Below are 27,019 nucleotides of genomic sequence, written 5' to 3' on the forward strand. Positions count from 1 at the left end.
GCTTGCTGCTTTCACCAAGACACCTCAGAACTAGATGCTGATGACAGCATCATAGCACATTCTACGCCGTACACAGCCCCAACCCAGGTGCTGGGAAGACTCCCCCGAGAGTGAGCGAGAGGAACATTGGGGGTTAGGCCATTGTCAGCCTGAGAATCAGCCTGGGATGAACAGCCCCGTCGAGCGAGCATGCGGCAGCGTAAGAAGTCGACAAAGTCAAATCGCAAACGACAAAATGAGGTGGCAAACTTACGATGAAGAGTTTGCGCAATGGAGCAAGGAAATAGCGTTCCTTTATGCTCAAACATGCTCGAATGGCCTATATCTTACAGAAGGCGGGGTTGGAATTCATGAGGTTGGCAGCTGACCGAAACTGGAACATACCTACGCGAAACGCCCGCAAGCCCGCAGCTCGCCAGCCTGCAGAAATATCCCTCGACAGTCGACTTCGACCATTGTTTACGACCAACGGGGCCCGAAAAACCGAAAAAGACAACGTTAAACAACAATTAATGAGAACATGTGGAAGTTCAAGCATGGAGGTTTGGAGCACAAGGCTGGACCATGACGACACGGGCATTTCCTCCTGGACCCATCAAGGTCTGGTAATCCGAGAATGGGATAACCGCCTGGCGAGAGCCCAGTGACCCCCTCCACACTTCGTTGCATATGCTTACGGCATGGGATGGGGATGCAAGCCCCCCCTCCTTTTGGGACACCTGCATTCTAAGTCAGTCAGTCTTGCACACTGGCGTAGCATCAGCCACGCTGCCACACCGCAGCAGAATACGAGATTCTGCGTTGTCATACTGGGAAAGATTGGTATGGACACAATGGGCATTGGGGGGGGGGGGGGGTTGGACCTTCGACCATGCTGTCAATCCGCGGCAGACATCACTTTCCGCATCTCTACAAGGCTTTTCAGTGAGATTCGGTCCAGGGTGATTCGGCCTTGGGTGTTCGCTGGCAGAAAGTGGGCGTTTTTGTGAGGAATGCTCCGTTGCTGCCCCGGCTCGACACAGATTGCTTTTCTGAAGCTAAGCAGAATGCCTTGCAGACAGCCAGACAGCCACTGGTGTCACAGCCCACGGGAAGCGACATTTCGTCAACCCACACTGCGCGAACGGGTTCGCAGATGAGTTACCGTAGATCAATGCGTTCAGCTGCCGAATTTCTCGCAGAGACTCGACAAGGCGATCACAGCCCTCGAGCTGGGTATGGCCATGCTGTGCGGTGGAAGATCCGAGCAATGTCATTGGTCGGGCAAGCGCCCGTGATGCTTCATCATCAGTAGCAGCAGCAAACATCAGCAACAGGCTATGGCATCAATTCTTTTCCAGTCTCAAGCAATCAGGATGATAGAGCCTACACGCAATCATTGAGCTTTGGTAAGTACTGACTGAGCGCGCCCATATGCTCAATTCGGCCTCTGGAGATACGCTCCATTTTCGGTTCCAAGATTTGGGGTAACGCACTCCCGACCTGTAGGTCTGGGTTCACCTCGACAAAAATGAGCCTACTCCCTGATTCAGCCAGAATTGCCATGCAATAACCTCACAGAAATCAGCGTCAATGAAGGCAGGCACTGTCAACTCGGGTTCGAAGTCGACGCTGAAGTTGTCTGAGCTTCTGATTCGAAGCCATCGTTGGCTATGGAGGAAATGAGATTGACAGTCAATCGCAACGGAAGCGGTTTCTCCATCTCTATTGTTAGAGTGCTGTTCCACTCAAGTTTCGTTGGCTCTACGCGGTATAGTTTTCAATAACGCAACCAAAGGCCCATTAGCTGTCAATGTTACACAAGCTCAAAATCATCACGATCATGATCTCGGTGATCGGAGGATCTTATCTTTGATTCCAATTACCTTACCTTATCGCGCGAAAGTTTAAAAACCAGAACGCGACGCGTTGAGCACACTTTAACGCATCACGCCATGACCAGTTAAATGGAAGATTGCCGAAATGAGACCATGGAGCAATCTGTGGACCCAATGGCAAAAGAAGGTATCCACAACGTCCAGGATCTGAGTCGGGAGCTTGAAATCAGTGAAACATAGATAAGGAAAATTTCCGCCTCCTGGCGCAAAGCTACCGACACTGTTATCATCTCATCCACAATAGCTAGCTCTCTTCCTCTCCGTTCTACCTCCGATCACGCAAAGATACACGTTATTGCCGTCACGATGTCTTCGACTGCCTTCGTTCAGCGCCCTGCTCCCGCCTTCAAGGCGACCACCGTCTTCCCCGGCGGCGAGTTCAAGGACATCCAGCTGTCTGACTACTTGGGACAATGGTATGTGGATTCATGTTGAACTAGCCGTAGCGAAACGGCGCGTCGAAAATGAGACAACCTAGAGCTAAACTCATAATCTTCTCCAGGGTCGTCCTCCTCTTCTACCCCCTTGACTTCACCTTCGTCTGCCCGACCGAGATCATCCAGTACAACGACGCGCTGCCCCGTTTCAGCGCCATCAACACCACCGTTCTCGGCGTATCGACCGACTCCCACTTCTCCCACCTGGCCTGGACCGAGAAGCCCCGCAAGCAGGGCGGCCTCGGCTCCGACCTCCAGCTGCCCCTCGTCGCCGACAAGTCCCACAAGATCTCGCGCGACTATGGCGTCCTGATCGAGGAGGAGGGCGTCGCCCTTCGCGGCCTCTTCATCATCGACCCCAAGGGTATCCTCCGCCAGATCACTGTCAACGACCTGCCCGTCGGCCGCAACGTCGAGGAGACTATCCGCCTTGTTGAGGCTTTCCAATTCACCGACGAGCACGGTGAGGTCTGCCCCGCCGGATGGATGAACGGCAGCAAGGGCATGAAGGCCGACCCTAAGGGCAGCCTGGAGTACTTCGCTGCTCAGGGCGAGACCAACGGCACCAACGGCCACACCAACGGCAACGGCCAGAAGAGAGCGAGAGTCGAATAAGTGTCTTTCTAAGTCGAGGAAGGGTGACGAAAAAGGGCACGAGTGTATAGACTATAGATGTAGAAACTAGACTTGTAGAACACTAGAACTGCTAAGCCAGATGTAAAAAGTATGACGCGGGTTCAATCAGCCTACAGCGTTTCAATCCCAAGTTTCCTGATCGACATTTGCCGTTTGACGTGATGTCATGTCGGAGATTTAATGTGAGCTAAGGTGATTCCAGGTCAGGGTCAAAGGGGGCGTGTGTCGGCCTGGACCCACCAGTGACATCCCAAATACCTATGTCCTAATCAAAAGTAGGGCTCTGTTTAAACCTTCATGTTGGCTTGACCATATTTCCAAAGAGAAGACAATGATGCTATGCTGTGCAGGTAAAATGGAGGTGGTGGATGATACGAAACTTAGGAAACACTAGTGTACAGGAAAGACATGAACAAAGATGATGTGATCCCATCATAGAAACTGTTTATACAGAGACAGAAGAAAAACCAAAAACTTAGAGACGAGAGGATTCTGAAACAAGATGCGCCATATTCAAGTGTAGACTTCAAAGATGCAAGCCCTCCGTGGTATGCCGAAGTCCGTTGCCTACTTGCTCTTATAGAGTGGCTTCAGAGTCTCCTCGATCTTTTTCTTGGTGTTGCTCTTGTGCCTAGTTCGAGTTGATCGACCACCTTCCCGCAGTTTCTCCCGATGTCTTCGTTCTTTCTCTTGCTTCTTCAAATAGTTGGCAGTTTCATTTGCTCCACCTTGAGCAGATGAGGAAGCCGCAGTGTGGTCGTCGTCGTCATAGTCTCCATGGAAGCTATGGTAAAGTGTAAGTAAGTTCCGCATCTGTATGTCTCAGGGGTAGCGATATTAAATACCTCCCAGCTTCTGCTGCATTGTCTTCATGCTGATGATAGCTTGGGCATTGCTCGCCATACTGGGCTTGATGATATGGCTGCGTCGACACTTGGTTTGCATTCGTGTAGGATGGTTCCGTGTAGGGATACCATTGCCCATCGCTTGCCTGGTAGTATAGTCGGCCGTCGGCGCCGTATTGAATAGAAGATGACATGGCTAGTTTCTTGAAGATGAAGCAAAAGAGGGCAACAGGTGTAGTAACCGAAGACGAGAGTTTGGTGATCAACAACGTAGCTATTTGCGTTGAAGTGATGCTGAGCGAGATATCGGCTCGTTGTCGCCGGTCGACGATGCATCCCCGTCGAATTTATAGTGTGGCCAGTGACACCAAGCTTGATGTATGTTCGTGGGACCGTGACAACCTCGGGCGCCCTGCCTATCCATGACCAGAACATCTCGAGCCCTCCCAAACGTGGGTCATCGTACTAAGCTTTGACATCGAATCGATAAAGCAAGGCCAAAGGCCCTTGCCATGGATGGAGGACAGTGTCGTTTGAAGTTAGGGATAACCCTGGCCCACTGTCGGTGAAGGATGTCGTCAAGCTTTGTCGAAACGAATGGGTCATGAAGGAGCGGCTGCCACAGACTAAATGATAGGTCAGCTCGTTGGAAAATGCAAAGCAAAAAGCAACATAGAACCACGGGACAGGGGACATACCGGAACATGGGGCCGATCAACAGCTTCATTGTTAGGTGTACTGACAGCACTGCCGAGGCAGACTGCTGCGGCCCTTCGACATGTTATCGCTTGCAAAGAGAACCATAGCCCCTGACCAAATCACTCGGCTGGATGAGAGACTGTCTTTCTGTTGCACCAGGACAGACGAGTGTTCACCGGTACGCTGACATTTGTGGACCGCCGGGTTGCCTGCGCTGCTATGACGCTGGAGGCAGGACCACAGCCACAGCCAAAACTTCAACGGAGTTCTGTGCCGCAGATGGAAGAGCTGTGTTCGTTGTTGGTGCTAGAGCTTTCGAGGGTATAGCAGATTCGGAGAAGAATAACGGCCACTGCTGGGATGGTTCACTGCAAAAGAACCACCGAGTCCCTTGAGGTCGTGATACCCTCGATGCCGAGCCGTTGGGGAGGATGGAGAGTCGGGGAGGCCGAAGGTGAACCTGAAAAGATAACCTGGGACAAGCTGGGGCCGTTGGGGTCTAATATCTCAGGAAAGCAAGGATTCAGTAAGCTCTGCAGCCGACAACCTGGATTTTGGGATACAAAACAGATGATCTTGCGGCAGGCTGTGGAGGGATCTGGGTTGGCGCCCATCCTACGGAAGGTGTACTCCCTGTTGATGTTGTAACGGGCGGCTAGTAAACCCGCCTTTGGGTAGTCTTCCGAACAAGAAAGTTGTGATTGAGAAGTCTTGGAACGAAGCTGGCATATATGGCTACCATTCTTTGCGCCGGGAATAATCAAGTGAGAATAGTGATCGGTGCTGTTATCAGCAAGATGACCAGGAGAAGGATCAGACTTGGCCGTGGATGATGGAGGCACAGCAGACAAGCAGACGGCACAGTTAAGCCGTCTTGCCTGGCCGACAATTGCCTCAAATCGCCTGAAATGTCGGTGCATTTGGAGGGAAGACAAATCTTCGTCAAGTTCGTCTTCACCTTCTCCTCAAGCCTCGGTCCAGAACAACGATAATCCAGCTCTCGCAAAAGTTGTTATTCCCCGCATTGTAGAGACATGTTTCTCAACGACAGCCGCTCGTGTGGGAGCTGTCGATCTAGCTCACCCCAGCGTTCCAGCGCCACAGGTGCTTCAGCTGTCTGCAAGATTTCGGAGATCCTTACCTCTGTCGGCAGGCTGGCGTTCTCGATCGGTAGAACGATGTGACATGGCCAAAGAGATTGAAGTCAAGACAGCCCTTAGAGTTGATCATTGATCCCGGAAAGCCCCAGTGCCATGCCATCGGATTTCTTTCTCTAGGATGTTTTAAGATCAACGAGGGTGGCTTTTGTCCGTGGGTCGCAAGTTCTTTTACGACTTTCCTCTTCGGCGGCGATGTATGAATCCCATGTTGTTTCTATGGAAAACGGGCCGCAGTGTAGCAAGGGAGCAGCGGGCCGACCGCTGCTAATTCTCGCGTGCCGAAATGAATTGTGGACAAGACGCAGGCAAAGCAGATCAATCACATTTATCGATATCCTTTTGTACATAGCTGAACTGCAGAGGCAGGGAAAATTGGGGCCTGTCTCGGTCGATGCAACCCTCATTATGTGCGGTGGTGGTGTTGCCGAGCTTCCAACAAGCGAGAAACCACTGCATCCAAGCTTCATTCTGGCTTCATTATCCAGCCCACAGCTTGAAAGTATGCCGCGACGTGTCAGTCCGCTCGTCAAGTGGCGGCAACCCAAGATGTACAGCGCGAGTTTCTTCTATGGAGAAGCGGATTAGGCAGGTAGTGAAAATCGCATCTCATTGATTTTGATCGTTACACTATCAAGTCCGAGCCTGGTGCATCTATCAGAAGAGGAGTCTACAGCCGCAGAGTCCCGCCTTTCCACAGAAGGTGTCCTCACCACACCAATTCATCATTATGAGCCTCCCCAAGAATCCATAGTTACGTTGCATTCCAGCAACCACGTATCCCCTACTTGAAAACCGATGCCTCCGCTCCATCTACTCCGTACTTAGACAGGTAGATGGCATCAAAGACCATGAACAATAGAACTGCGGCTTGCACCTTGAACAGAATCTTCACAAAACTATTTATGCTCTGTGGCTACAAGTCAGTATGTGTTCGTAGGCCAAAACATGTGAGCTCGCTTGCGTTATGTCTCTGCTTGCTGGGGCCCGGTGGAATAATTACCTGCCTGGGTGGTCTCAGCCTGATTTGATGTGCTGCATCAGCGACCCCCTTTCGCGAAGTCTCCCTTGTTTCCCCCAGTGAACTGATGACATTCGGTGCCCTCAGATGGCTTGAGAGGTTGCAAAAGCGAATTCAACCCCGGGATGGCGCTCAGCGCGCTCGCAGCCGCACTTTTCCCTTCCATCCTGGCCTGCTTGCCAGAGGTGCTTCGATCTGCAAGCCTCTCATGCGCACTCTGCACGGCATCCACAAAGTCAGTGAGTGAACGCGTAGGATGCCACATTTCTGCAGACCCATGCTTGTCATGGCTTGAGTGGCCATCCACAAGGTTATTCATAGATGATCTGGAAGTGTTTTAGACAAGCACATTCAGAACAAAGAAGTAGGCAATACCCACGCTGCGGATCCATCTTGGGCCCCGGTACAGCTACCAGCGCTGAGTGGAGGGCCTTGCAAGGCTGGAGTGGAATGATGAGGGCTCACCATCTTCACCGCTAGATTTGGTGCTTCCTGATGGTGGGTGAGCGAGACTTGGGGTCCAAAGAAGAAAGCCACTTTCAAATGAATGGGTGTGAAGAGGGTTTTGTAGAGCCCACTGTAACATTTACGCGGCCTCTCACTCTCAAGAAATCAAGGTTGCTCCCATCGACTGGAAGGCTCACATGTCCTCCTGATGTTTGAGGGGTGGAGCTCCCGCCCCAATGAGCCCTGCTTGTGGTGTAAGTGTTCAGAGGTATGGTGCGGTTACTCTGCGCTTTCTACTCGGAAGTTACTCAGGAAGTATCTCAACCTCTAAGGAAGAAGTCATGAAGGGCAGGACGGGACCCGAATTCATACGTCAGAAGCCTTCAAATGGGAAGTTCACATCGGCCACCCTAATACAAGACTACTCACCTACCACTATGAGGCAGACGTGATCGAGCTAATGTCGACTGGAAGTAAGAAGGACGAGGCGATGTTGAGGAATACGAAAGTTGCCTTATCTTGGTAACCTGGAATAGGAGGGGTTGTATTGGACGAGGGTGAAGTGGAAGTACACCCCTTCTCTCATGACTCCTGATGATACAGACATACAACGAAAGCACTCACCGCCCCCGGGGTGCTGGAATCTTATGAGCTGTAAATAGTAAGACACCAAGGTCACTCGGAGGTGCGGCCATAACTCTGAGTCGTCAACAAGATAGGACGCCCCATTCTCCTGCCTCCTCCTAAGCCCCTTTGAGTCTTCTGAAGGAATGTCGAGCGCCCTATACATTGCCAGCACATCATGGCGGCCCTTCCAGCCAACCTGTCTGCCCATCTTCACCGAGTTTCTTTCACTATTCGAACACCTCCCTGGGCTGGCGCTGCTGTGCTTGTCACAGCACCAAGCAAGGCTGCCTAGCCCCCTGGCGATAACTGTTTGGTATTTGTATTGGCATTGTGTGCGGTAAAAACGAGGCGAACTCCTACGCCCCGGTATGCCTTGATAGAGCAGCGAGTATTGGACTTTGGGGCACCGGCGAATGAAGGCTCTCCAGGAGGGGTGTCGCTAACTTGAGATGCTCATAACGGCTGGCTACACCCTCCGGTCACTAAGTACCTACTTCCAGCGAAACCCCCAAACGCTAGTCTAACCAGGATACGAAGTCACGAGAGGTTGAAGAATGATGTCACTTTGTGAACCAAACTGACTGATGTTATGAACACTCAGCTCTCGTGGTGTGAGACGATCAGTTATAGCACTCGATAAAAAGATATGAGGGACGTGTGCCCCCGATATCCTGCAACATAAGAAGGACAATGCTTCCATTATTCTCAAGGAAGCTGTCTGATGTGTCTGAGTTGCCGCCAATATTCACCGCATTCGCACAGATAACGTAATAGTATTTGAATTTCAGGTTAACTTGCTGTTGACATTTGATGGACTAAATGCAGGAAGCTACCATCTTTCTCTAAATAAATGATATATTCAAATATGTGACTGGATTGCACAAACTATCCCCAGGCTTTACCAAATTGATCCATACATCGGAACCTTGATGAAGGAGCTTGAGCATGGTCATATTCAAGTGGCCTTCATGTGTTGGCTTCACTGGCATCTAAGGGGTGACCTTAATGACATCGCCAGGGCGCATTGCACTTCCAAGGTTGTAGCGGGTGTCGTGGGTGTACTGTCTAAGAGGGAAACCACCGCCGATCGGGTCGTCAAAGGCGAGCGGGATGCTGCCGGGAGCCGGGGTCGTGCCGTCAATGGTCCAGTAGAAGACGACGTGGTTGACAGCCAGGTCGTAGAAGAGGTGAAGCAAGATGACGGCGCCCTTGTAGGCGACACGCTTGTAGTAGCCGGTGTCCGCAGAGAGAGTGATGTCGGTGGCACGCTTCTCAATGCCACGGACCTCGAGGTCGACGATCTTGTCGGCGTCGAGGTTGGCGATGTCTCCAGGAGTGCGGACGTCGAGAGCCTGGTTATCGACAGGCGCAGCGACATCTCTGTCAGAGAGAATGGGGCTGGCCTGAACGAAGCCAGCGACCTGCAGAGCAGCAATGAGAGCAGTTGTGTAACGCATCTTGAATGTTTGACGTGAAGGTTGCTATACAAACGTTAGTGTAACTATCTTAAGCAATAGAGCTTGAGAGCCAGAATTTGAAGGGGCAATCTACTTTTCAAGCTGTGTTGAGCGGTTCTGAATGGTGATGAAATGACGGACGAGTAGAGAGTGACTGAGTAAGTGATGATCAAATAAAGACTAATCAGTTGTAAGTGGCTGATATAGAATGGAATTATCGATATTGGCCCGGAAGGAAGACGTCTTAAATATTAAGACTTTGTGATAGGATACATAGAAATCACCGTGTGAGCCCCTGACAACCCTGGGTCAAACTCTATGACTTACAACATGGCACATAAAGTCAAAGATCACGCGACCTTAGTCCGAATCCAGCTGAGGCTAGTCTAGATCCGCCATTTTCCAGTGCAGCGGGCCTATTCAATGATCACTTAGACGCCGCTCTAGAACTCAGGATGGATGTTCTAAGAACGCGCTAAGCCTAAAGCCTGAACTAAGATATACAACTCTTACAAAAACCGGCGACTTTCCCAAATACTCATTGGAAACTAGACTAAAGCTGTTGTCTCTTAGTCTTCGAGGTGAACAGGCCAACTGGCACCTGGTACAGGGGAAATAATTCATTGACAAAGCCCGTCGCCAGCCAGTGTAGTTGGCAGAGCTATTGAGTCAGGTAGAATCTGCCTGCTCGAGACTCTTACTACCGTGCAAAGGCCACCTCCGTAGCTGTTGACGTAGCCGGTGCTCGATAGCCCATGCAACATACCTGATGTGTGCTCTCATGCTGCCAACTGGCGGTCATAACATTGACTCCAACTGCCCGCGGTGATCAAGCAGATGATAGATATGAGACGAGCACTTCCGAAAGTTTGTACTTAGCCATAATGACAACCCACTAATTCTTAACAGGAAAGGCTCATGCTCGAGATTCTGCGCCATGATGCCTAATTCGGAAGTCAAGGCAGTAAACTCACGATTCACGATCATACTGCGTGCACAGGCCGACTTCCGTAACCCACAGTCGTCGGCAAGACCGTATATAGTGGCGCGGAGAGTGTCACCGCCAATTCGGCCGTCGGGGATTTTTGATTTGGCGTAATATCCGATTACAGGTAGAGAAAACTGGAAAGAAAGCTTGATTAGAAATCCTATGGAGGCATTCGCACATAGTAGTTCATCTGGTCTTTCGGCTTCTGGACAACCCCTGGCTCGTAGCTCCCTATTCAGCTTAACATACCCCACAACCAATCCACCCAGCACTGAACAAATCTACTGCCGGGGTCAGGTACAATTATACTAGGCGTAACTCGACAGTTCTACTAGTCGTAAACCTAAGTAAGCAACTGATTTTCTGGATCATCGTCCAGGGCCGTGCCAGGATAAGGAAGGTGGACTGGTTTTCAAATGGGTGTGCTCCACTTGTCGGTACAGGGAAGCTTCAATCGTCGATATCATGTTTGTATGTAAAGACAGGACGACTAATCAGTGAAGGGCAAGTACGGATAATTCGACCGAGTTTGGCAAACTTCGCAGAGGCTAATTCCCCTGCAAAACCTTAGCAAAGAAGGACATGTGTTCACGGCACGGATTAGTCCTGCTACGGAGTACTCCGTACAGATTACTGCTTTGATGATCAGGGGTTCCTGTGAACGACGCTCATAGGGGCTCGTGCTCCGTCCGCTCGCCCCCGAATGCTTGTTGATACAGATTATCAGGCTCAATCTAATCTCTCCCAATGGCAGAAGTCGCAAATTCCGTAAAAGTGTCTTTGAATTAGGTGTTCATCTTCTCAAGTTGTGCATGGGCTGGGAACTATCGGACATGTTCTGTCTGCAGCCTCGCACCTGTGGCGACGTTGGAGTGATTGGCAGTGCTTTGCTCGAGTTCTATTGATCACATGATTGACGAATCCAGCGGAAGACAGAAGACCCCAGAAACTCTATTAACAAGCTCTCCAGGGGTCAGGTATGGAAAGCTCTGGACCCCGGTGTCCTTCCTCCCACTGGGCCGGACGTGGCTTCATCGGGCGGTCCGCGCCACTCATCCCAGTTGGCTTTCCATGATTTAAACCTGCCAAATGCTATACGGTGGAGCAAGTTCGTTCATATTTGTGTGGAAAGGTGAGAAGCCTCGGTAGCAAGGGTCTCTTTTTGGAAGAAAGGCCCACTAACTTGGTATGAAGAGCAAGGGTGGCGATGCAGACGAAGTCCAAGTTCGGGTCGCTGATTGGGCTCCCACCTCCGTGTCCTGGTATGAAAAAGCTTCATCGTAAGTAGGCAAGGTTCCGAGCCAATGACACAAGAAGGGCTATGCAGAGAAAAGCAAGAATCTTTGGTTGGGACGATTCGAACTACCCCGGCGGAGAAGACGTATCTTGCTGCTCCGCCTCACTTTTTCACAAGCCTCAGTCCAATCAATCACTTTCGGCCTCATGGGCCCTTGAAGCCTCACTGGGAAAAGGTGCCCTATTGGACACACACATGTGCTTAGCCGGGAGTCGCTTAATATCTGACAGCTTCATTTCTTTTCGCCTCCAAGCGCTAGGAATCATGGTTAGAGCCGAATGTTGATGCGTCATATCATCTAGGGATTGAAGTGGGAAAAGATTTCCAAACTTCCCACGATTTCGAGAAAGAACTTGGAAGAATTGCATTTTGGAACCCCCTGATACATGTGCTAGTCACAGCAAGGGAAAACAATTTTATCCTAACCAGAAGTTGATTGGATCTCAACACCACTTTTACCACAACGAATACAAAGAAATCTCTTGGGGCGCAAAGGCAACCCTTGAGAGTGACTGCAAACCCAGCAAGGAAGAGAGAATTCTGGAAGTTGCATGCCAAACTAGTACGTTTTCGTCTCACGTCTGTCCGAACCACCTTCTCGTCTCTGTTCGTTCCGTGTCCGTTTCCTTCTGTCGTCCTTGTCGTCGTCTTTGCGTGGCCGAGAGCTGGTGCTCTTTTGGTCATCTTTACACGACGCCAAAGGTCGAACGCTGCGCCTCTTTATGTGGATGTCTCCCTCTCTCGGAGGACTAGGAATCAATCAGGACACGTAATGACAGACACTGAAAGAGACCCTTACCTGCTGGATCGATGGACCTCTATCGATTCAGATCGCGAGGGGTTGGGTGGGAAATCTGTGACGTGAACCCTACGTCCTTCCCGATTGCTTCGGTCCACAGTTGGTTGCTGATAGGTCTCTCTGGGCTGTCTGGTATTATCCCAGCTCCCTACTCCCATAAGTGTGGGCGACAAGGGCTGTACAGGCGTGTTCGCTGCGCTAGGGGTTGTTGTCGCAGAACTGGCGGCATAGGGATAGCCGTAAGAACTCGCGGCGGACGAATGACCTGTCAACCCCGAATAAGACGTTAAAGGGCTATTCGGGTGACTGCGGTGCGGCAAAAATGACTGGTGTGTCGAGGTTGCCTGAACCTCATATGACGAGCGATCAGCATAGGCGGAATTTGCCTGCGACAGTACGGGCGGGTAGGACATCATGCTGTTTGCCGGGGCACTGCTGGAGTATGGGTACCCCGTTGTGACTGTGTTATGATTATGGCGATAGCTATTAGAGTCCGAGTATTCGACAGCGCTTGGTGTGACAAAGGCCGGGAAGCCTTGCCCAAAATTTCCTTGATTGAGCGGCAGAGCCAATGGATATGAGTCGTTGATTGGAAATCCGGCATGTGTCTGTGGGAAGGCCGTCTGTGGTGGGGGTTGGGTGTAAGGGGAGGGCACACTTGATCGGTGCCGCGATGGAATGGTGGTCTCGGAACCTCGCCTGGAAGATTGTTTCTTGGGTTGGAAGTCCATGATATTGGTTATATGAAACACAACGGGAAGAGGGGTAAGAGATGAGGATGACTGGAGAGTATCTCAGAGAGAAACCAAGAAGCATCATGAACTAATGGTAGGGCGTTTGTGGTCATCTTAAAATAAGATGTCAGGCTTGTGAATGAGCCCAGACTCGCTTTGATGGCTGTCGCATACTACTGCCCTAGCGACAACAGGGTCGATACATAGACTGGATCCGTTGGGCCTCATTCCATACTCAAGCCGCCTCATCGGGCTCGAATGTCGTGAGTTCTTCAAGCTTCCTCCACCTATCATTCACTAATCGGCACCCAGTCAACTTTGGCACAAACCTATGTCAGCCTGCAGGATGCGTAATCGAAGACTTAGTTTAGTTTGTTGCCTGTACGAGACCGGGCGAGGACCAAGCCGCCTTATTTCGACGGATCAGGTTTATCATGAGGACGTCCCAGAACCATGGCGACCCATGGCGGCTTGTGGCGCTAGTATTTCAACTCGGACACAGTTCTGGACAGCATGCGGGTGAGAACATGCCTAAACCCCTTGCTTGGAGCACTTGCAGAGGGCCAGGTCAGGGGCGGCTTGATCATGGTAGAGGCATCAGTAACATCTCTCGCTCTAGGTCCCTTGCCATGGAAGGCTGTTCTTCTATCGATTCGTTGTCACAACTTTGATGAAAAGACTAAACTTCTTCAAGGCGAAAATGCGAAAGTGCCGACCTTCATTTGATATTCTCGACTGGGCTAGAAATTGGGGTAAATGCCTCAACAAACCGCACTTCGAACCCCTCTATCGCGTCGAGATTGGCACTCCTGAGTTGGAGAACTTGTCATTTGCTGCACCTACCCGCTCACGCACTGCACGGAAACAGAGAACAATTCTGTGCCAAAAGGGGTTCAGCCCAATGAATGACGGAACCGTCACTGCGTAGTTGAAAGCAGGTCTCATAGCGCGGCGTCAGGATATAGGTAGGTACCCGACTACTGCTCATTATCCTCAGGTAATATGTTGGCTGCTGTGATTGATGAGAACATAACAAAGGCCGACTAACAACCTAGATCGACGACATATCGCATAAACAACCTATCCATCAACTTGGAGTAGAGAAACGTACCACAACCTAGCCGATTTAGACAGCTTACGTTGCCTGGTTATCAGTCAGAAGTGTGGACAGATAGTAATAGACCTCGATATCCAGGGCCGAAGACCGTGGTGCACCTCGGCAAGCCTCCCCAGCTTGTAGAGGAAACGATATCCGGGGGAGGCTTATTGCCTAGCTTCTACGAGCCCCCAAGAGCCCCCACGAGGCTCTCAAGCCGGAGCCTTCGTGTTCACAAGTGAGATCGTAGCCTGGCCAAGCATAAGTAGCAAAATCGCAAACTTCACCGCCTTGAGTACATCGTTAATCTCGATTTCTTCTGGCGGTATGAGCGCTTGTCGCGATCACTTCATTTGGATTAGTTATGGTCAGAAGGACATCCTGTCGAAAGGTGATGAATAACGTTACATACATGTACGGGACTTTGTTTGTGTGCCGCTTCAACAGCCGCTGGCAGTGGTGATCTGCAATGCAGCTAGGCTGAGGGATGAAAAATGCTTACCGAGCGATGCCTTCTCACGTTTCTCTGATGCATCATCGTCGATCTGACGCAGAAAAAGAGATGAATTTCATCCCAAAATCGATAGAGACGAATCCGTCGGTGGAATGCCAAGCCGGCGTCTCCGAGAAAGTCTTGAAGAGAATGTACTGGCTGATGTTGCCCAAGGCGGGAGGGCGGCACAGCGTGTAGTTTGAGTGTTATCACCCAGACATATAGCACTAGATTGCACTGAAAGGTGCTCTACTTAAAATAGCTGGAACAGCGTCGTGGTAAACCCAGCTGCACGGCAACAGAAATGAGATATCAGGACAGAAATGGCTGACGTGGCACCTCAACAGTGGTCATGCTTTCAAGCAAAGCCACGATACGGAAGCCACCCTCACAGTAGTCTTACTGCGAGAGGTCACTATGACGGCATGAAATGCTAAGGGACCATCTTTCAATCCCGGTTGAGACTTAGGAGCGTACCGTATACATCTGCCCTTGCATGCTCTGTCTCAAACCTTAGCGCAAGCACCCAGGCGAAGAGACACGGTTGGACCACACAAGAATACCAGATACGTGCAGGAGCTTTTTACACAACTACGTCGATTACCTGTGTTGGTGTTAAGGCTAACTTGTAAACACCTCTTTTCTTAGCAGAACATGGCTCCTATTTAGTAAGCCAAGTACGCACTCCTAGAACATACCTTTTGCCACATCTGTCACTTAACACGCGGCTCACGGTCTAAGTCTTGCTCAACTCATGTGGCGCACTCTACGGCCCATTCCATTCTAACTACCCAAGCCGAGTATCATAATTCAAATCAAGCCTTCTATACTTCCACATGACTGTTTGCATAATGCCTCTAGCTCAAGGATTTAGCGGATGCTTTCCCATGATACTATCAATTCTGAAAGCAAGAAAGCAATCATGGGAAGCCTGTTAGGTCCATTCTACAAGAAGTAGGACGAATAACAGAATGGAAGAGAGGCTAACGCCGCCTCCGTAAGAGATACGCATAATGTGGCTCACTGAGAACTGGCCTCTTTGATTGATGTATTTACCCAGAGACTTAATCGATGATGATAGTCGAGTTGACATAATAAAGACACTGTGGTTTTTATTGTGGAAGCAGGAAGCCTCTCGATCCGACATTGTATCACATTATCTCCAGGATCGTGTGCCTATTGAGATTATCCTTGATCGTTAACATCGAGAACACAGCAGCTAATTCATCAATTGATCACTACCTACAGACTAAAAAGTAGATGCGGGAAGGAAGATAGCGAGTCGATGTGTAACTCCCAAGACGTACGCCACACATTGGTACCTGAAACCAAGTCTCTCCTTTATATAGCGGGGTGTTCAACGGACTAGTTATATTAGATCAACGGATACCTGAAAGTCAAGACTGAATATCCGGGCATCACCGATATAAAAATAAAACGATTGAAAGAACGATTGGTGCGCAAAATTAGGGTTCAGTTCGACGTCAGAGGTGGACTGAGGGAGACTTCCACATAGACCGCGCCCAACAGTCTATGGCTACTGGCGCTTGTCTTGAAGAAACTACTCTTCGCAGGGACCTCTGCAATATTCAGCACCAGGAGGTGGCGGGCACCGGGCTCCGTCTGGTACAATCCCACTTGCACCCCCAGAGACGCCCTCTCCGTTGAAGTAGCACTTTCCAATATCCTTCTCACATGGATTACCCGGGCCCGGACAACAGTATCCATAGGCATTAATGTCAAAGTTATAGCAAGCAACTGGGTTGACAGGAGCAACAATAGGGGTAGCAGTCGGCACTACCTCAACTGTCGACTCAGGCTCGGGCACGTCAGTGATAACCATGAGTGGCGAGGAGGTAGAGCTAGAACTGCTCGCTCTGCTTGTGCTACGAGCTTCTGCGGCAAGACCGTCGTAGACTGCCTGAGGGAACCCGTCTCGGTCTGGTGATGCATCACCCCCTGTGGGTACTGACAGCGGCGGTCTAGAAGAACACCGGGTGACTGGTGTTGACGAGGTAGGCGAGGGTGTTGATGAAGACGTAGGTGGCAAAGAGGTAGGCGGGGATGAAGGCTCTGAGGTCTTTGGAGGATTCGACTCTGCAGGCTTAGAGTTCTCGCCGTTGTTACCTTTATCACCGCCATCTCCGCCACCACCGCCACCACCGCCACCAACTGGAGGCACAACTGGAGGAACTGGCGCAACTGGTGCGATAGGAATAGGAATCGGAACAATGGGAATAATGGGAACTCCACCTTCCTCGGTGGTTGGCGGGGCCGTGGAGTAGGAGTATGAGAATGAAGCGCCCGAAAAGGAGCTCGCTGGGATAGGTGGCCTGGTGGTGAAGATAGGTCCCTGAGAGCTAGATCGAGGCCCTGAGGACGGCGGTGGTGCTGGTTTGCTGGGCTGAGGTGCCGAAGATGATGGCCGCACCGGGTTGCTGGATCGAGGTCCTGACGACGATGGCCGCGCTGGATTGCTGGATCGGGGCCCCGAAGATGCAGGAGGCACCGGTGGCTTTGAGCGTGAGGCCGACGCCGATCCAGAAGGTCTTTTTGAAGATATCACCGGTAATTTGCTTGAATGAGCCGTCGGGACACGAGAGCTTGTGCCGTTTCGGTGTGTCGTGATCCAGGTCGACGATGCCTTAGCCTGTCTACGAAGCATCGCCTCATACTTGGCATCTAGACTGTAGTCTGCTCTCGCCATAAGATCTTCGGGTCCTCCGAGCAAGACGCTACCCGTATCTCTTTTCATAATGGTACATGACTGCCCGGGTGCTGCACCGCTCTGGGGATCTGCCATGACCTCCAATGCAAAGAAGGCCATATTTTGGGCGTTTCTAATCTTATCGGCGCCTTTGAGTCTCGAACAGCTTTTGGTTGATTAGCAAAGCTCTTGACAGCAAGAACATCCAGATATCGTATAATAATGGAAACTTACCAGTTGGCGTCGTAGCAGCCGCTGCCATCAGTTTCATTAGGATCAGGGACATCGACGCACCGTCGACCATCACTAACGATAGCTCCTAAGTGCTGGACTTCGTGCAACAACCAAAAGCCGGAAGAGGCGCTAAGTCTCCGCGTATCTTTCCAAGTCCGCAACATATCTTGTTGTGAGTTAGCCCCGAAGAACCGGTCACATAAGACAATGGAGTGGCCTGATAACCCGCCGGCTCCGTGCTGGTGGGCTGCTGCAGCCATTCCGCCGGCGCACATGCTATCATCTGCAGCAGCACACATGTACGTAAGCCCGGTAGGGCTGAGGTTGTCTATTCTCATATCATCGACGCGGTTGCGTGTACCAGGGGCTTTGAGGAAATCTTGAACAGGATCGTAGTTAAGAGTCTTGATGGAGTTCTTTGTGGCTGCCTTGGTGTTGTCCTCTACATTCGACTGTCAGACCATCCTCTAGGCACTGTTAGATATAAAAGTCGAAACTTACCACCAAACCAAAAGATGTATGCATCAGAAAACTCGGAATCCTTTTCAGCAAGTACAGTTGAAGCCATGAAGGCCAATGCTTGCGTATCTCTGACGGCACCCTCCAACGCGGCGATCTTTTCCTCGGTGCAGCCCCATTCACTTCCAGCCTGCTGATCGATGACATAGAAACCATCCAAAGCCCTCTTACTAGAAATGTGCATTGTTTGCTCGATTGATCGCTTGGCATGGTCGGAAAGGCCATGACCCAAAGCGCCCTGGCCAGAGGCCAAGAGCAATGAGCTTAGTAGAGTTAAAGGAGTGAGTGACCGTAACATAGTGTTAAACGAATGTGGGTTTCGAACGAGTGTTGCCTTCAAACAAACTAGTAAAACTTCCAAACTTATGGTTATTCGCCCGTTGGTATTTGTATCTGGTCTTTCCGATTCATAGTCACTATCGTTCGTCAGATGGCCCGGAGGAGCCGCAAAGCTAGACTGGATCTGCTCAATCTATTCAGGCGCTTCAGCTTCTAGTAAATGAATGGAAATTGAAGATCAACATTATTTTACAGTCATTGTTAGAACCAGTTTTGTTAGAACAAGGAGTACCTGCTTTGTCGAAAAGTTTAGCCAACTTAATCGAGGGGCGCGCGTGTCATGAGGCGTGGGTTGCTGCTAAATATGGGGATTCATGCGCGGGTTCCCTTGCCATCCCGTCCCAAGACCGTAGTGGCGAACGGCGGAACGGTTCTCACGGCCAGCTGAGTAGCCGCAAGTTCTTTCCAATTTGCCTGGGATTGTGCCATGTAGAGCGTGATTCGTCTGAACTTCTTCGTTGCATCTACGGACATTGCCTTGGCTTCTTTCCCCGTCACCACTCCTTCGCAAGGCTGGCCTGGTCGAACCTGTGGATCTTTCGTACTTCTCTTCCAGAATTCTTCTTTTGTTCATTTAACGTGCAAATTAGACTTTGGATAACGTTGTCTTGGCCTTTACTGCCATCCCAAGATCAGACGATGTGTACGTCGGCTATCGTGACTGACTCAACATCGCAGTGTTATGGAGAGTGTGAGAAGCCAAGCCACACTCAGCCGCTTTCGTCCGTGTTTCAAAAAGACGAGGGGCTAGAGGGTTTCGCTCTGCGGCTGGAGTCAGACTCGATCACATCGGTTATGTCATCCATTGGCCATCTAGTCAAGGCAGTTTTGCGGAGAGTGAACCTCTTCAACAGCCTGCGTATGATTTGATGATGAACCTATCATATGCACTGATAACTAAAGTCTTGTGATCTCTTTGAGATTCTGGTAATTGTTGGCTTGTGTGCCAGCTACGAAACCGAAATGTCGGGTCCGGCCCGGGCTCGGACTAGGCTCACGGTTAGGTTGTACTCAAGTAAGCGTCATTCGCTCGGCCACCTGCCTTAGCCATCAATCATGGAAGCACTCACGAGCATACAGCTCCAGCTAAGCTATATGAAGTCACAGCAATAGTCACAAATTTGCCAATCATTTTATCTGGAGCATTTTACCCTTCACGTTTCACACGAAAGCCTCGAGAAATGCTTCGCATACATCACAATTCAGTCAGTGTTTCAATCCATCATCGAGCTCTATCTGTCATGCATAATCTGCAAAGTTCAGTCTTCGGTTTTCCCTGAATGTGAAAATCGAGATTCTCAGGCATCTCTCATGTAACCTATCATCATTGCAATCTAGTTGTAGCCTTTGTCTTACATGGTCAGGCCTTGTATCTTTTCTCGACGGAGAGTTGCAGGACATCCTTCGGAGTGATGGCCTTGACTCTGCTGCCCCTGATATCCTCTCTATCCAGAAGCTGCTGGTACAACGGAGCAAACTCGTCGCAGGTGGTCAAGTGAGCTCCAGCCCAAGCCTTTCTGGTTTCCTCATCAACTTCGAATTGAACTCGGTAGGCGAGGTAGACCTCGTTAAAGCGGATGTTTGTCTTCTCATTCTCCCGAGATGCAGCGATGGCGAAGCTGAACAGTGCACCCTGCGTCACTGCGGGAGCAGCGCGGAAACCATAGTCGCCCTGAGCACCCGTACATAAGGTCCAAGTACTGCCAGCAAACCCTTGCTCAAGCAAGTATGGGACTGTCACGCGATAGGCATCTAGATGAATGATTAGCAATCGAAGTCTTCAGTCAAACTTCAGATCTTGTAAATGGTTTTTGGAGTTTTCTCACAGAAGTACGACTCGAAGTTGACATTGAGAACCTCGCGGAGAGCCGCTGGGTCAATCTCCAGAATTGGGGTCTCCCAGTAGAGTCCACCAGCTGTCATGAACGTCATTTTAGCCTACGATGAATGAAGCCTGTGAAGTTTTGTAGAACGTACGCGAGGCCCAAACATGTTGGAAGGCAGGGAGTTTGCCAGCCCGGACTTGGTCGACGACTCCTCGGAGAGAGTCCTCAGAAGTAGGATCGGCTTCAACCACGGTGATGTTATCGCGACTGCCGACGTACTTGAACATCTTCTCGGCACTAGCTTGACTGCGCACAACAGCGATGACATGGCGCTTGGCGCGCAGAGCGCCGATAATGACTGCTACGCCAATGTTACCCGTGGCACCGAAGACAAGAACGGTTTCGGTCATGGTGAAGTTTGAGCTTTAGAGGAGCTTGATTATGTTTGATCGGCACAAATTAACCCAGAGAGTCGCTAGTGAATGCTGCTTGATGGTTATAGTGTTGTGAGAAGTGTATTCTGAGAGGTGAAGTAAGCCTTTGGCGATGTATATATATATAAATCCTGTTGACAAAACTGATTTGCTGCAGGCTGCGAATTGCTTGATCCCTCGGATATTCTTGAGCCCGAGCATCACCGAGCGGAGAAGGGCACAGCTATTTTCGACTCTCCCGCAATTAGAAATCCCATGATAATTGAAGTCGGAGCTGTACCGGAATCAAAACGTGGTATTAGGCCGTTGAAGTCACTTTGCTGACTAGCATACTTGACAATTGGATAGTCAACGTGCACATACTGCCTGTAACAGAACCTCATCATGTAAGCGGGTTCAGTTTGCCGTTCTACTTCCCTACAGGATCCAGTATAGGTTCTACATTACTAATTGCGTGCAGCTACGTCATTCTGCGAGGCCTAAAAGTTCGTTCTCGGTCTTGACGTCTTTTGCCGATTTAACTGGGGATTCAAGGCGCTTTAGTCACCATGATCGGTCTTCCGGATGCGCCAATACCCGCTAATTGTCCGTCCCACTCCCCGTGCTCGGACGCCGGAGCGAGGGGGCGACTCGTGCTGAGTAAAGGCGGCACAATATTGGTTCTGAATTATCGTGTTAGTCCGTTGATTCTGAGACTGCAGCTGCTTCGCTGTTGATCAGAATTTGCAGCAGCAAAGGAATTTTTGTGAGCTGAAAGCTTCCATTGAAACCATGCTCAGTATGAGCTTGAGGTGCAATGTGCTTGTTGGACCTATCAAGCAGGCCCGCTCATGTTACAAATGGGATTGTCAGACAGCACCTAGCTACATTGACATTGTCGGCGACTGAGGCAAAACTATGTGACAATCTTATCAGGCCAGTTGCGACTTTTCGATTGCCATCTTCGCCACCAAGTACCTCCGAACTTCCCACCTTCTCTTCAATGCGTTTCGGGTCGCGCCGACTGGCAGAATCTAGTGATATATCTGGACTCAATCATTGCTTCGATATTTGAGGTTGATTTTCCACGAGTGTTCCAACTGAAATTTGAGAGGAGTTCGATTGGAGACAGTCTCGAACAGAGGCGTTGTTGGAGCGGCCGGAGTAAGTCATTGCAAAAATTTCTCTTCGTCATCTCAAGGTAAGAAGGAGAGGTAATCTACGACTCAAACTGCATGGTTGTCTGCGAAGATGACGGGACAGAACCATCTACAAACATACAACAAGGGCAAAAGATGGCTACTTATGTTTCTCGGGCCAGTTTGGTTGAAAGCTGTAGGCAACTCAAGTCTCACGAACGTAGACGAGAACTGTGAAATAACGATGAATCAAGGATCTGATTCGTGGACCCCTGGAGAATCTCTTCCTTCGGCCCTCCTACAACATAGATAAGGAATTGGTTATCACTTATGAAAGAGTATGCATGTTGTTGTTGCTTGTTGAAGAGACAGTTATAGCGATTAACGTGTGAATCTGATTCACTCTCATTATGTAAGTCCCTCTTTCAAGCGGTCCACATGGATCATGGTAGTATAGGGCACTTTTACTACCCTGGCCCATGGGGATTTGACTGATCTGGAATTCCTGCATCACGCAGACCACGTACGCAGCTAGCGACAAGCTTCTAGGTTCATCGAATTTCATGGTCGGTTTTTTACCCCCTGAGAAGAACATGGCCACCGAATAGGCTGCAAGAAGAATGAACATGTCCGATCTTCAAGTGCGTGCATTGTGTGGAAAGCAGAGGTCGAACATCATGGTCTGAACAGGAAGTGTATTTACGGCAGCCGCAGCCCACCCACCTCCACGCTTGAGCAAATCTTGTTTATTGAGAACTGTTATGCGAGTATCCCGCAGTAAATATAAAACTTCACAGGTTAAATCCTACCATAGAATCCATGGCGCTGACCCGTACTTCATGGGCATTGTTGCAGACCATCTGCTTGTAGCAAGTGAGGAACCCCCTGTGCGACATACAAGTGCCGGCGACGACTCAGGACCCCATCATTCACCGAAATAGTCTTGCTCCACCAAACACGCGAGAACGAATGAACCTTCGCAATGGTCTTCGCGATGGTCAATCTGGAAAAGACTCGGCTAGGGGGTGCTAAAGTGTCAGCTGACCATCAACACATAAATGGTGTCGATGGCAAGGGGCACGGATCCAGGGGCATCATTCATAATTAGGGTGCGTGGAAGTACGTAGGACAAGACAGACTGGTCATGTTATACTTCCCAGAAGACTGCCGAGTAACCCTGAGGGATGGCTAGTGTATCCCAAGCAGACGGGTGGCCACCCATGATTAAGACGCTTCCTCGGGTTAGGCCCGTCAACTTGTCTGCTAAATGAAGCGTCGTCGCCTGCATATGGAACTTCGTGATGTTTCTAAATTCCGATTGGATAGAGGGATCTATTGTGGCCACGGACTGGCGTCTGTGAGAGGGTGGTATTCTCGATCAGATTCGAGGATACAAGGTGCGATTTCGTTTGTACTCCTAGTTGCTAGAACTTGGTCTCCATAGCGACTTGCATTCCGTAGAGTGAGGAGTATCCGGGACATTGAGCTATGTACTGAGACTTCCGAGAGTCTTCCGAGAGTTTTACGCAGATGGAGTGAGTCATTCAATGAAGCGAGCTTTAATGCTCCGAAGCTCTCTGAGTACAAGCTTTCGCACGATTCCATGACCACAAAGCGCTGGGTTATGAATCGGGCTAATGGTAGATACTGAGTCATTATTCTCCCTCGTTTTCTTCCCAGTCTGAGCATGCCTTTCTTTCACCTTCGGATCACCTGAACCAATAGAGGAAATGGGCAACACGTCGCTGGTCTAGGCTCTCTGTCGTGCCTAATAGTCAACGCACTCCTTTCGGCACTTCAAAATATCTCTTAAATTGCTCTTGGGGGAGGTAAATGGCTTCCCAAAAGACCATGGTGTCAGTGCATCGATTTCTGTCGGCACCTTAGCGTCGGCACCCAGAGACGACGGACTAGAATTCTTCGCTTGGCCATGTTTGTCTGGGCACGTGGAGTGACTAGACCAAATGAGAACGGTTTTCACCCTGGAATCGTCAAGAGGGGATTTCTCGGCAAAGTTCAAGCCGTTTTGCAAGGGCTCTTCCCCACGCGCTTACTCCCGTGCAACGTAGGTTCGGATTGAAACAGTGATTGGCAACTTTTCCTCGTGAGGTTGAGAGGGGCCGCGGTCTTATCAAAGCTTGATCATAACCCGCAAACTTGCTGCGTAGGTAGGCGTATCGACCAATACCGCAAGAATCGCCAAGCCGCGCGCAAGTATTTCCCACGGAATGATAAAGCTCCTTCCAAAAAAATGTCGGAGGATTGGGGGTGACATCCCCTGTCTTGATGCCGGCAACATGGTGCCGATTTGGATGTATAGGACTGATGCTAAGCTGTCGGCACACCCTCCTCAAAAACGGCGACGGGGTGATTGGTCAACCCCATGTAATGCTGGGATGGCTGCTTGACCTTAGCTCCGGTGATAGATTTCATGAGAGCCTGTCAGATGAGCTGAAGTTCACCTTGCCCCATCTAGGCCTCTCTCCAGATTTCCCCGCATTCTTCCCCCTGCCGTCGCGTGGGGAGAGCTCATAGAGTTCAACCTAGTGGTTCGGCTTTTGATATCTGAGCGTAGGCAGCTGCCGCGGCGACATGCCGAATGTTTGAGGTTGGTCGACCCAGGATCATGGTAACACTAGACGCGTAGTTGTGCCGTCGACAGGTCGATGTCGCAGATCGCGTCGGTAATTCGACTGTATCGGTCGATGTGGCCAGGTCTGTGTCTACATTTATTGCCCACGTCCGCGCCCCGATGTTACGGCGATTTTTCTAATTCATCACCGTGGTTTTTCATCGCATCACTGTCCGAGACGTAGAATCGCAAGCCAAAAAAATCGCAACCATGTCGAAAGATCCGGAGAAAACAGTAAGTCCAGCATTGTCTCATGTACGAATTTCCACTAACATAGTCCTTTAGACCCGCGAGGAGATCGAACATGAGCTTCACATCGAGGTCGTGCCTGGCACTGAGGTCATGGCCGATGTGTTGAAGCATCATCTCATCAAGAGCGAACACTCGACGGTGGTTCTTGTCCCTCAACCATCCCAGGACCCGCACGACCCCTTGAATTGGAAAGCATCGTGGAAGTGGTCTACATTGGGCGCGGTCTCTCTAATGACCTTCTCGCAAGGCTTTGCTCCATTGTCTCTTGCGTCCATGTTTCCATACCTTATTCGAGACTACAACAGCAACCTAGAAGACGTCATTCAGTTTACGGGAGTGACCATTCTGCTGCTTGGATTCAGCAATTTCATATGGTAGGCCACAAAAGGATATTTAGCTTTTCAAAGCCATGGCTAACCCTTGAAAGGGCTCCGATTTCGTCCTCATTTGGTCGACGCCCAGTCTTTATTGTTTCTCAATTAGTCTGCCTTGCGTCTCATGTTCTTCGAGCGAAAGCCACAACATACGGCTCTTTCATGGGTGCTTGCGTGTAAGTTCTGATTCTTCATATTCTCCAGTATGGAAATGCAAGCTGACTGCATTTTAGACTCAACGGTATCGGCGCCGGTCCCTCAGAGACTCTGCAACCGCAAGTCATCGCCGATATTTACTTCCTACACGACCGTGGCCGCTGGAATACGCTATACTGGGTCGTTTATATGGGATCTTTGATGGTAGGTCCAACTTTAACGGCTGTGGGAGGTAGTCTTGGCTAACCCCTTCAGATTGCGCCGGTTATTGCGGGCCCGATGGCGGATCATGTTGGATGGCAGAACTTTTGGTGGCTCAACGTTGCGCTGACAGGTGCCTCCATTGTCTACGCCTTCTTTGGCTTCCCAGAGACAAGATGGATTCGTTCTCAGCCAACTCAAGACGCTGTCACAATCGAAGTTGCCGACGAGACATTGAACCCAACTCGGACTGCGGACATGGATCCGTACCTTGGCAAGGGAACCCCCTCTAAGCAGCAGTGGTACCTGTTCCAACGCAACTCTTCGCCCCTTAAGACCATCTGGTTCGACCTCTGGACTCCCTGGAAGCTTTTTGGATTCCCCATTGTGGTATTTGCGTCGTTTGTTGTGAGCTGGAGTTGTAGCAACTTCCTCATTCTAAACCTCACGCAGTCTCAAGTCTTCGCAGCACCCCCTTATAATATGAGCTCGCAGTCTATCGGTAAGCCTCGTAAACCTGAAATCGCATCCACAATTATTGTATGAGACTAACTCTTGTAGGCTTCACCAATCTGGCAGTTCTTGTCGGTGCGCTGATTGGACTCGTCACCGCTGGCCCCTTTAGCGATTGGGTATCCGCCCGCGCGACTGCTCGAAACAACGGCATCCGCGAGCCTGAGATGCGTCTTCCTGCTATGATTCCATTCGTGATAATCATGATATTTGGTAATATTATCACCGCTATTGGATATCAGAACCACTGGTCCTGGCCTATCATCGTAGTCCTCGGTTACGCCAGCGCAGGCATCCAGGTTGCTGCTTTACCCAGTATCGCCAGCACCTACGCCATCGACTGCTACAAGCCAGTGACTGGTCCTCTCATGGTTGCCATCACGGTGAACAAGAACGTGTGGGGATACGGCATGGGTAAATTCATTACCCCTTGGACAATACAGGCAGGGTCAGTTAAGCTTCTCTCTTTTGGCCGGTGCCATATGCTGACACGAATAGGTTCATACCGGCTTTCATGACTAACATGGCTCTGACCGTCTTTTTCTGTGCTTGCGGGACGATATTTTACTTCTATGGCAAGACATTCCGTAGGTGGACCAGGAACAGCACCGTCCACAACTTGTAGAAGATGAAGGATCTATGTTATAGACAACGACCTAAGTTAGGCTCTAGAAGCTCAGATAGTTCATACTCAATAACATGTTACAATGAGACGATTGCAGAGTTTCATGATTCTAGGTACGTTGTGTCTTAGAAATCACTCGCCAACACGAAGTAATTACGTTGACTCCTAATTCAACTCAAGGAAGAGCTATAGAAGTCGTGCAGGTTCAGTCTTAGGAACTTTGAACAACCCCATGCGCTGGAGAATGGTTGGTATTGGATGTTCCCGTTTTGCCTATCACCGACAGTATTGAGAAAGACTACGTGGTTTGCTAAACTGTCCTGCTAATGATAACAGAGCTGGCGAGAGCTGAGAGGAATGTTCGAAAGTACCGCACTGGCCATAACAGATGACTGCATCAACCATCAGATGGCGATGTGCCCTGCACTTGATGATGATAGCCTCGGCCGGGATTAGTTCATCGGTTCATCGGCTATACC

General features: G+C 50.2%; 9 protein-coding genes across 9 annotated transcripts; 2 read left to right on the forward strand and 7 right to left on the reverse strand.

The window, feature by feature from the left end:
- Positions 1-2,183: 2,183 nt before the first annotated feature.
- Positions 2,184-2,929, forward strand: CPAR01_10071 (AhpC/TSA family protein; the record flags this gene model as incomplete). The annotated part of the gene is made up of 2 exons (XM_060494334.1): positions 2,184-2,293; positions 2,380-2,929. The coding sequence occupies 2 exons, from the start codon at positions 2,184-2,186 to the stop codon at positions 2,927-2,929; spliced, it is 660 nt and encodes a 219-aa protein (XP_060346516.1).
- A 588-nt stretch (positions 2,930-3,517) lies between these two features.
- Positions 3,518-3,989, reverse strand: CPAR01_10072 (uncharacterized protein; the record flags this gene model as incomplete). The annotated part of the gene is made up of 2 exons (XM_060494335.1): positions 3,518-3,734; positions 3,796-3,989. The coding sequence occupies 2 exons, from the start codon at positions 3,987-3,989 to the stop codon at positions 3,518-3,520; spliced, it is 411 nt and encodes a 136-aa protein (XP_060346517.1).
- An 870-nt stretch (positions 3,990-4,859) lies between these two features.
- On the reverse strand, positions 4,860-5,754 carry CPAR01_10073 (uncharacterized protein; the record flags this gene model as incomplete). The annotated part of the gene is made up of 2 exons (XM_060494336.1): positions 4,860-5,397; positions 5,636-5,754. 2 exons carry the CDS (start codon positions 5,752-5,754, stop codon positions 4,860-4,862), a joined length of 657 nt encoding a protein of 218 aa, XP_060346518.1.
- Positions 5,755-6,691: 937 nt separating this feature from the next.
- CPAR01_10074 (uncharacterized protein) lies at positions 6,692-6,991 on the reverse strand (the record flags this gene model as incomplete). Its single annotated transcript, XM_060494337.1, has 1 exon — positions 6,692-6,991. The coding sequence occupies one exon, from the start codon at positions 6,989-6,991 to the stop codon at positions 6,692-6,694; it is 300 nt and encodes a 99-aa protein (XP_060346519.1).
- A 1,744-nt stretch (positions 6,992-8,735) lies between these two features.
- On the reverse strand, positions 8,736-9,203 carry CPAR01_10075 (uncharacterized protein; the record flags this gene model as incomplete). The annotated part of the gene is made up of 1 exon (XM_060494338.1): positions 8,736-9,203. One exon carries the CDS (start codon positions 9,201-9,203, stop codon positions 8,736-8,738), a length of 468 nt encoding a protein of 155 aa, XP_060346520.1.
- A 2,844-nt stretch (positions 9,204-12,047) lies between these two features.
- On the reverse strand, positions 12,048-13,018 carry CPAR01_10076 (uncharacterized protein; the record flags this gene model as incomplete). The annotated part of the gene is made up of 2 exons (XM_060494339.1): positions 12,048-12,237; positions 12,288-13,018. The coding sequence occupies 2 exons, from the start codon at positions 13,016-13,018 to the stop codon at positions 12,048-12,050; spliced, it is 921 nt and encodes a 306-aa protein (XP_060346521.1).
- A 3,153-nt stretch (positions 13,019-16,171) lies between these two features.
- CPAR01_10077 (uncharacterized protein) lies at positions 16,172-18,368 on the reverse strand (the record flags this gene model as incomplete). Its single annotated transcript, XM_060494340.1, has 3 exons — positions 16,172-17,483; positions 17,552-17,993; positions 18,053-18,368. 3 exons carry the CDS (start codon positions 18,366-18,368, stop codon positions 16,172-16,174), a joined length of 2,070 nt encoding a protein of 689 aa, XP_060346522.1.
- A 1,401-nt stretch (positions 18,369-19,769) lies between these two features.
- CPAR01_10078 (uncharacterized protein) lies at positions 19,770-20,645 on the reverse strand (the record flags this gene model as incomplete). The annotated part of the gene is made up of 3 exons (XM_060494341.1): positions 19,770-20,161; positions 20,236-20,325; positions 20,387-20,645. The coding sequence occupies 3 exons, from the start codon at positions 20,643-20,645 to the stop codon at positions 19,770-19,772; spliced, it is 741 nt and encodes a 246-aa protein (XP_060346523.1).
- Positions 20,646-24,629: 3,984 nt separating this feature from the next.
- On the forward strand, positions 24,630-26,540 carry CPAR01_10079 (uncharacterized protein; the record flags this gene model as incomplete). Its single annotated transcript, XM_060494342.1, has 7 exons — positions 24,630-24,653; positions 24,705-25,045; positions 25,099-25,221; positions 25,279-25,405; positions 25,457-25,904; positions 25,964-26,363; positions 26,414-26,540. 7 exons carry the CDS (start codon positions 24,630-24,632, stop codon positions 26,538-26,540), a joined length of 1,590 nt encoding a protein of 529 aa, XP_060346524.1.
- Between the last annotated feature and the right edge of the window lie 479 nt (positions 26,541-27,019).

The sequence above is a fragment of the Colletotrichum paranaense genome (genome assembly GCF_030867605.1).
Source record: "Colletotrichum paranaense strain IMI 384185 chromosome Unknown Scaffold_8.1, whole genome shotgun sequence".
Lineage (NCBI taxonomy): Eukaryota > Fungi > Ascomycota > Sordariomycetes > Glomerellales > Glomerellaceae > Colletotrichum > Colletotrichum paranaense.